The 9750-nt window shown below is 54.9% G+C and overlaps 2 protein-coding genes across 2 annotated transcripts in view; one reads left to right on the forward strand and one right to left on the reverse strand.

Moving 5' to 3' along the window:
• Positions 1 to 9750, forward strand: part of MCAM (melanoma cell adhesion molecule) — a 155160-nt gene that overhangs the window by 84789 nt on the left and 60621 nt on the right. The window lies entirely within an intron of this gene.
• On the reverse strand, positions 1103 to 9738 carry C1QTNF5 (C1q and TNF related 5). Its single transcript, XM_075604152.1, has 3 exons — positions 9415 to 9738; positions 6575 to 6783; positions 1103 to 5150 (listed from the first exon to the last, which is right to left on the reverse strand). The coding sequence occupies exons 2-3, from the start codon at positions 6777 to 6779 to the stop codon at positions 4621 to 4623; spliced, it is 735 nt and encodes a 244-aa protein (XP_075460267.1). The 5' UTR covers positions 6780 to 6783; positions 9415 to 9738; the 3' UTR covers positions 1103 to 4620.

Genomic DNA, 9750 nt, shown 5'->3' on the forward strand with positions numbered 1-9750 from the left:
AGGATGTCCGAAACTTGTTCAGCAGTGAAGCACAGCTCCTTATAAAGGATCGTGCTTCACATACAGAGGCAAATACGGAATAAAGATGTCTTTATCACTGTGTACCACCACCCTTGCATCCATGTACATTTACGCACCTGTCTGTCGTCCTGTGTAATAAATAATCAACATTTGAAACCAGTGAATTGGGAGGGAGTCCCCCATTCATAGAACGTTTGTTAGCATTATGATGTAACTAGGCGTGTAAGGCCGAGATTATACTGCTGGCGTGACGCCACGCGTGCACGCGAAACCAGGCAGGAGGCATCGGGAGGCGTGGCCGTCACGTGAGTGGTGCGCCCCGATTGGCTGATGTCTTAAAAAATGGCGTGCTGGGAGACGGTCGCACGCACGATGTGCGCGCTCCTTGGACAACAGTAATGTGCTTTGGCGTCGCACGCACGAGCGCCGCCACTTTCATCGCGGCTTTAGTGTTGCTATATACAGTAAGAGCTGGCTGTGTATAGGAGGCTCGTCATTTAGGTTTTAAGTCATCCAAACCATGTAGGAGTTATAGGGAGCGGTTATATGGGCTAATAGGAGGAGTTATAGGGAGCGGTTATATGGGCTAATAGGAGGAGTTATAGGGAGCGGTTATATGGGGTAATAGGAGGAGTTATAGGGAGCGGTTATATGGGGTAATAGGAGGAGTTATAGGGAGGGGGTATATGGGGTAATAGGAGGAGTTATAGGGAGCGGTTATATGGGGTAATAGGAGGAGTTATAGGGAGCGGTTATATGGGGTAATAGGAGTTATAGGGAGGGGGTATATGGGGTAATAGGAGTTATAGTGAGGGGGTATATGGGGGAATAGCAGTTGTAGGGAGTGGTTATGTGGAGCAGTGGGAGGGGTTATAGGAAGCAGTGGGAGGGGTTTTAGGAAGCAGTGGGAGGGGTTTTAGGAAGCAGTGGGAGGGGTTATAGGAAGCAGTGGGAGGGGTTTTAGGAAGCAGTGGGAGGGGTTTTAGGAAGCAGTGGGAGGGGTTTTAGGAAGCAGTGGGAGGGGTTTTAGGAAGCAGTGGGTAACACATTTTGGACTCACAGATCCAGGCTGGAGACGCAATGTGAGACATTCTTTATTATGTCAATTTTTAGATATAAAAAAAGTCAAGGAGTTTGTCTAAGTAAAACGCAGTGATACTCTGTAACGTCATATCAGTCACAGTTCCCCTGTGGTGGGGGGATCTTAGGGTGTGACATGCTGAGTGTGACTATGTCCTGGTGTAACACACACACTGTCAGGCCGAGTGTGACTATGTCTTAGTGTAAAACACACACACACACACATGCTGAGTGTGACTATGTCCTAGTGTAAAACACACACACACACACACATGCTGAGTGTGACTATGTCCTGGTGTTACACACACTGACATGCTGAGTGTGACTGTCCCAGTGTAACACACATACTGTGACATGCTGAGTGTGACTATGTCCTGGTGTTACACACACTGACATGCTGAGTGTGACTGTCCTAGTGTAACACACACTGACATGCTGAGTGTGACTGTCCTAGTGTAACACACACTGTGACATGCTGAGTGTGACTATCCTAGTGTAACACACATACTGTGGCATGCTGAGTGTGACTGTCCTAGTGTAACACACACTGTGACATGCTGAGTGTGACTATCCTAGTGTAACACACATACTGTGACATGCTGAGTGTGACTATCCTAGTGTAACACACATACTGTGGCATGCTGAGTGTGACTATCCTAGTGTAACACACATACTGTGGCATGCTGAGTGTGACTGTCCTAGTGTAACACACACACTGTGACATGCTGAGTGTGACTATCCTAGTGTAACACACACACTGTGACATGCTGAGTGTGACTATCCTAGTGTAACACACATACTGTGGCATGCTGAGTGTGACTGTCCTAGTGTAACACACACTGTGACATGCTGAGTGTGACTATCCTATTGTAACACACATACTGTGGCATGCTGAGTGTGACTGTCCTAGTGTTACACACACTGACATGGTGAGTGTGACTGTCCTAGTGTAACACACATACTGTGGCATGCTGAGTGTGACTGTCCTAGTGTAACACACACTGACATGCTGAGTGTGACTATCCTAGTGTAACACACACTGACATGCTGAGTGTGACTATCCTAGTGTAACACACATACTGTGACATGCTGAGTGTGACTATGTCCTGGTGTAACACACACTGTGACATGCTGAGTGTGACTGTCCTAGTGTAACACACACACTGTGACATGCTGAGTGTGACTATCCTAGTGTAACACACATACTGTGACATGCTGAGTGTGACGATGTCCTGGTGTAACACACACATACTGTGACATGCCGAGTGTGACTGTCCTAGTGTAACACAAACTTACTGTGACATGCTGAGTGTGACGATGTCCTGGTGTAACACACAGACACACACACACACACACACTGTGACATGCTGAATGTGACTATGTCCTGGTGTAACACAAACTTACTGTGACATGCTGAGTGTGACGATGTCCTGGTGTAACACACACACACACACACACACACACTGTGACATGCTGAGTGTGACTATGTCCTGGTGTAACACACACACTGTGACATGCTGAATGTGACTATGTCCTGGTGTAACACACACACACACACACACACACACACACACACACACACACACTGTGACATGCTGAGTGTGACGATGTCCTGGTGTAACACACACACACACACACACACACACACACACACACACACACACACACACACACTGTGACATGCTGAGTGTGACTATGTCCTGGTGTAACACACACACTGTGACATGCTGAATGTGACTATGTCCTGGTGTAACACACACACACACACACACACACACACACTGTGACATGCTGAGTGTGACAATGTCCTGGTGTAACACACACACTGTGACATGCTGAATGTGACTATGTCCTGGTGTAACACACACACACACACACACACACACACACACACACACACACTGTGACATGCTGAGTGTGACGATGTCCTGGTGTAACACACACACACACACACACACACACACACACACACACACTGTGACATGCTGAGTGTGACTATGTCCTGGTGTAACACACACACTGTGACATGCTGAATGTGACTATGTCCTGGTGTAACACACACACACACACACACACACACACTGTGACATGCTGAGTGTGACTATGTCCTGGTGTAACACACACACTGTGACATGCTGAATGTGACTATGTCCTGGTGTAACACACACACACACACACACACACACACTGTGACATGCTGAGTGTGACTATGTCCTGGTGTAACACACACACTGTGACATGCTGAATGTGACTATGTCCTGGTGTAACACACACACACACACACACACACACACACACACACACACACACACACACTGTGACATGCTGAGTGTGACGATGTCCTGGTGTAACACACACACACACACACACACACACACACACACACACACACACACACACACACACACACACACACACACACACACACACACTGTGACATGCTGAGTGTGACTATGTCCTGGTGTAACACACACACTGTGACATGCTGAATGTGACCATGTCCTGGTGTAACACACACACACACACACTGTGACATGCTGAGTGTGACGATGTCCTGGTGTAACACACACACACACACACACACACACACTGTGACATGCTGAGTGTGACTATGTCCTGGTGTAACACACACACTGTGACATGCTGAATGTGACTATGTCCTGGTGTAACACACACACACACACACTGTGACATGCTGAGTGTGACTATGTCCTGGTGTAACACACACACTGTGACATGCTGAGGGTGACCATGTCCTGGTGTAACACACACACACACACACTGTGACATGCTGACAGGCTGTGCATCATCACTCGGCTCCCTCTGGTGGCCGCAGGTGGGACTGACCCTGCTGGTAATCCGGCCTCTTATCTTGTCCTTTATCTTCTCTCCTTTTTATAACTTTCTCCTTCTTTGTTTTGCTTGCAGAGATTTCTATGTTCTGCTCTCCCCCTGACTTTGCCTTTTGCTTTTCCTTCTTCATTTAACAAATATCCATCTTTTACCCCCCTGTCCCTCTCCATCTCTCCCCCCTCACTCTATAAAGCTTGTGCCTGTGTGGCTGTGAAGCCCTGTGCTAACCTCATGAGTTATACACCAGGCTTTGTCGCTGTGTTATTGGGGCGGGGGGCGGGGGACTTGTCATTGAGTCCTCTTAAATACCCACAGGGTGGTATATATTACATGCCCAGGGGCGGGTACGTCAGGGTGTTTATATACCCGAGGGAGAAGTTTGAAGGGGTTATAAGGGGGAGGGTGGGCACATTTTGAATCCAGCAGGAACTAGGAAGTATTGGGGGGGGGGCGGGGGGCAGATATATTATGGGGGGGCTGCTGGTAATGAGTACATGATAAGAACTTCTTATAATAGTGGTCATGTTATTTGGGGGGTGGAGGGGGCTACATTATACCTGTGAGGGCACTTTATGGGGGTGGGATTAATGTAATGTTGGGGCCAGCTCTGGCCTGCTGGAGGGGGGGGGGGGGGCGGCTTGTGTCACACTGTCCCTGCTATACATATTAGGGGTCTGGGGGAGTCAGAGGGCTGAATACGGGGTGCGGGACCCAGTCGGAGTAGATGAGGAAGCCCGTGAAGACGCTGTCTGTGCCCTCGCTGGCGTACAGCCCCGGGTAATCCCCCAGCTGCACCCACACCTCGTCCCCGGGCTCCAGGTGCAGGGCGGCCCCCCCGCACAGCCCCCCCGGCTTGGACCCATCGCCCGCCTGGAAGAAGGAGGCCTGAGGGCGCCCGTTCATCACCAGCTGCAGGTGCAGCGCGCCGCGGTACACCGTGCCGTGCAGGGAGAAGTAGTACAGGCCGGGCACCACGCACCGGAAGCGGCCGCTGTCGGGGTGGTAATGCCCCTGCTCGTTGGCCAGGACCTTCCCGAAGGGGACGGGTTGCCCCGGGAGGGGGGGGCTGCGGGATCCGGACAGCTTGGCACTGAAGGCGGAGCGAGGGGGCACCGCACACTCACCCTGCGCCCCCTGCTCGCCGCGGGAGCCGGCGGGGCCGGCCGCGCCAGTGAAACCGCGGGAACCCGACATTCCTGGGGGGGGGAGGGAGAGGAGGGGGTGAGACGAGCGCTGGGTGTCCCCTGTCACCCTGGGGTTAGAGGGGAAGGCTGGATGGGTTACCGGTCCCTTCTGACTGTGGCACGTTGCGATGGGAGGGTCCCCAGTACCAGTGTCATATTGTCACCCTGCAGTGGGAGGGTCCCCAGTACCAGTGTCATATTGTCACCCTGCAGTGGGAGGGTCCTCAGTACGTGTCACAGTGTCACCCTGCAGTGGGAGGGTCCCCAGTACCAGTGTCATATTGTCACCCTGCAGTGGGAGGGTCCCCAGTACCAGTGTCATATTGTCACCCTGCAGTGGGAGGGTCCCAAGTACCAGTGTCACAATGTCACCCTGCAGTGGGAGGGTCCCCAGTACCAGTGTCATATTGTCACCCTTCAGTGGGAGGGTCCCCAGTACCAGTGTCATATTGTCACCCTGCAGTGGGAGGGTCCTCAGTACGTGTCACAGTGTCACCCTGCAGTGGGAGGGTCCTCAGTACCTGTGTCATATTGTCACCCTGCAGTGGGAGGGTCCCCAGTACCTGTGTCATATTGTCACCCTGCAGTGGGAGGGTCCCCAGTACCTGTGTCACCTTGAAGTGGGAGGGTCCCCAGTCCCTGTGTCACAGTGTCACCCTGCAGTGGGAGGGTCCCCAGTACCTGTGGCACCCTGCAGAGGGAGAGTCCCCAGTACCTGTGTCACAGAGTCCCCCTGCAGTGGGAGGGTCCCCAGTACCTGTGTCACCTTGCAGTGGGAGGGTCCCCAGTACCTGTGTCACCCTGCGGAGGGAGGGTCCCCAGTACCTGTGTCACCCTGTGGTGGGAGGGTCCCCAGTACCTGTGTCACAGAGTCACCCTGCGGTGGGAGGGTCCCCAGTACCTGTGTCACCCTGCATGGGAGGGTCCCCAGTACCTGTGTCACAGAGTCACCTTGCAGTGGGAGGGTCCCCAGTACCTGTGTCATAGAGTCACCCTGCAGTGGGAGGGTCCCCAGTACCTGTGTCACCTTGCAGTGGGAGGGTCCCCAGTACCTGTGTCACCCTGCGTAGGGAGGGTCCCCAGTACCTGTGTCACCCTGTGGTGGGAGGGTCCCCAGTACCTGTGTCACAGAGTCACCCTGCGGTGGGAGGGTCCCCAGTACCTGTGTCACCCTGTGGTGGGAGGGTCCCCAGTACCTGTGTCACAGAGTCACCCTGCGGTGGGAGGGTCCCCAGTACCTGTGTCACCCTGTGGTGGGAGGGTCCCCAGTACCTGTGTCACAGAGTCACCCTGCGGTGGGAGGGTCCCCAGTACCTGTGTCACCCTGTGGTGGGAGGGTCCCCAGTACCTGTGTCACAGAGTCACCCTGTGGTGGGAGGGTCCCCAGTACCTGTGTCACAGAGTCACCCTGCGGTGGGAGGGTCCCCAGCCGTTACCTGGCTCTCCGGAGTCTCCCTTGGCTCCACTTGTTCCCAGGGCCCCGTCCCTCCCATCTCTCCCATCCCTGCCCGGGGCCCCTGTGCTGCCATGTGTCCCCGGGATCCCAGGGGCCCCGCAGCAGGAAGCGGGGATCTGGTTATCGTCAATCTGAGAGGAGGGCAATATCAGGGCGAGGAGGGAGAGGAGATGTAGGAAGTGCATTATCCTGAGAGGAGGGGAGGAGAGAAATCACCCTGAGAGAGGAGAGGAGGAGGGGAGAAATCACCCTGAGAGAGGAGAGGAGGAGGGGAGAAATCACCCTGAGAGAGGAGAGGAGAAATCACACTGAGGGAGGAGGGGAGAAACCACCCTGAGAGAGGAGGGGAGAAATCACCCTAAGAGAGAGGGGGGGGGGGGGGGAAATCACCCTGAGAGAGGAGGGGGGGGGGAATCATCCTGAGAGGAGGGGGGGGGGGAAATCACCCTGAGAGAGGAGGGGAGGGGGGAGAAATCACCCTGAGAGAGGAGGGGAGGGGGGAGAAATCACCCTGAGAGAGGAGGGGGGGGGGGAGAAATTACCCTGAGAGAGGGGGGGGGGGAGAAATCACCCTGAGAGAGGAGAGGAGGAGGGGAGAAATCACCCTGAGAGAGGAGAGGAGAAATCACACTGAGGGAGGAGGGGAGAAATCTCCCTGAGAGAGGAGGACGGGAGAAATCACCCTAAGAGAGGAGGGGGGAGAAATCACCCTAAGAGAAGAGGGGGGGGGAAATCACCCTGAGAGAGGAGGGGGGGGGGAATCATCCTGAGAGAGGAGGGGGGGAGAAATCACCCTGAGAGAGGAGGGGAGGGGGGAGAAATCACCCTGAGAGAGGAGGGGAGGGGGGAGAAATCACCCTGAGAGAGGAGGGGAGGGGGGAGAAATCACCCTGAGAGAGGAGGGGAGGGGGGAGAAATCACCCTGAGAAAGGAGGGGAGGGGGGAGAAATCACCCTGAGAGAGGAGGGGGGGGGGAGAAATAACCCTGAGAGAGGAGGGGGGGGGGAAGAAATCACCCTGAGAGAGGAGGGGGGGGGGGGAAGAAATCACCCTGAGAGAGGAGGGGGGGGGAGAGAAATCACCCTGAGGATTGGAGAAATCACCCTGAGAGGAGGGGAGGGGGGAGAAATCACCCTGAGAGAGGAGGGGGGGGGGGGGGGAAATCACCCTGAGAGAGGAGGGTGGGGGGGGGGGGAGAAATCACCCTGAGAGAGGAGGGTGGGGGGGGGGGGAGAAATCACCCTGAGAGAGGAGGTGGGAAGAAATCACCCTGAGAGAGGAGGGTGGGGGGGGGGGGGGAGAAATCACCCTGAGAGAGGGTGGGTGGGGAGAAATCACCCTGAGAGAGGAGGGGGGGGGGGAGAAATCACCCTGAGAGAGGAGGTGGGGGGGGGGGGGGCGGAGAAATCACCCTGAGAGAGGGGGGGGGGAGAAAACATCCTGAGAGAGGAGGGGGGGGGGGAGAAAACACCCTGAGAGAGGAGGGGGGAGGGAGAAATCACCCTGAGAGAGGAGCGGGGGAAGAAATCACCCTGAGGGAGGAGAGGAGCAGGGGAGAAATCTCCCTGAGAGAGGAGGGGGGGGGGGGAAGAAATCACCCTGAGAGAGGAGGGGGGGGACAGAAATCACCCTGAGGATTGGAGAAATCACACAGAGAGGAGAGGAGGAGGGGAGAAATCACCCTGAGAGAGGAGGGGGGGGGGGGAAATCACCCTGAGAGAGGAGGGTGGGGGGGGGGGGAGAAATCACCCTGAGAGAGGAGGTGGGAAGAAATCACCCTGAGAGAGGAGGGTGGGGGGGGCGGAGAAATCACCCTGAGAGAGGGGGGGGGGGAAAAAACATCCTGAGAGAGGAGGGGGGGGGGAGAAAACACCCTGAGAGAGGAGGGGGGAGGGAGAAATCACCTTGAGAGGAGCGGGGGAAGAAATCACCCTGAGGGAGGAGAGGAGCAGGGGAGAAATCTCCCTGAGAGAGGAGGGGAGAGAAATCACACAGAGAGGAGGGGGGGGGGGGAGGGCAGGGAGAGAAATCATCCTGAGAGAGGAGGGAAGAAATCACCCTGAGAGAGAGGGGAGGGGAGAGAAATCACCCTGAGAGAGGAGAGGAGGAGGGGATAAATCACCCTGAGAGAGGAGAGGAGGGGAGAAATCTCCCTGAGAGAGAAGAGGAGGAGGGGAGAAATCTCCCTGAGAGAGGAGAGGAGGAGGGGAGAAATCTCCCTGAGAGAGGAGAGGAGGAGGGGAGAAATCTCCCTGAGAGAGGAGAGGAGGGGAGAGAAATCACCCTGAGAGAGGAGAGGAGGGGAGAGAAATCACCCTGAGAGAGGAGAGGAGGGGAGAAATCACCCTGAGAGAGGAGAGGAGGGGAGAAAATCACCCCAAGAGCGCCCCCATCCTCACACACACTACACCCTCCCCCCATGCACACACACACACACACACACACACACACACACACACACACACACACACACACACACACACACTACTCTCCCCCCCCCGCACACACACACAATACTCTCTACCACCCCCCCCCCCCCACCCCCCTGCACACACACTACACCCCCCACCCTATGAAACAGGGGGATCTCACACCCAGAGGGCCAGCTGTCTCTGTTACACAATGTCTGTCTCTCTGGTCTCTCTCTCTCTTTGTGTGTGTGCACCTTTCACCCTCTCTCTCTCTCTATATATATATATTCACTGTCTCTGTTTAGACTTATTATATTACTCTCTCTCCCCCTCCCCTCTCTCTCTTTAAGACAAACATCCTCTCTGTCTCTTTTGATGCCTGGGCCTCTCCCTCTAAGTTTATACTCACTGAGTCTGTCCGTCTTGGTCTCCTGGGTGTCTCTCAGTCTCCTGATGTCTGGGTGTCTCTCCCAGCACTGACGCTCTACCCCCTTCTCCCCCCGTCTCTCCCCTCGCTGAGTCAAACTATTCTATTAAGGAGCCAAAATCCACAAGGGAAAAATATCAGGAGACTAGAGAAGGAGAGAGAGGGAGAAAAAGATAGGGGGAGAGAGACAGGAGAACAAGAGAGAGCAAGGGGGGACAGAGAAAGAGAGTGAGAAAGGAGAGCAAGGGGGAGAGAGAGCGCGCAAGGGTGGGAGAGAGCCAGGAGAACAAGAGAGAGCAAGGGGGGACAGAGAGATAG

The sequence above is a fragment of the Ascaphus truei genome, chromosome 6, assembly GCF_040206685.1.
Source record: "Ascaphus truei isolate aAscTru1 chromosome 6, aAscTru1.hap1, whole genome shotgun sequence".
Classification (NCBI taxonomy): domain Eukaryota; kingdom Metazoa; phylum Chordata; class Amphibia; order Anura; family Ascaphidae; genus Ascaphus; species Ascaphus truei.

Excerpts from the sequence above, each read along its gene's own strand:
- C1QTNF5 (XM_075604152.1), bottom strand. The coding sequence starts at position 6,779 with ATGCACTTCCTACATCTCCTCTCCCTCCTCGCCCTGATATTGCCCTCC. Across the intron at positions 5,151-6,574 it reads GGGAGACTCCGGAGAGCCAG|GAATGTCGGGTTCCCGCGGT; the intron begins GTAACGGCTGGG and ends TCCCCCCCCCAG.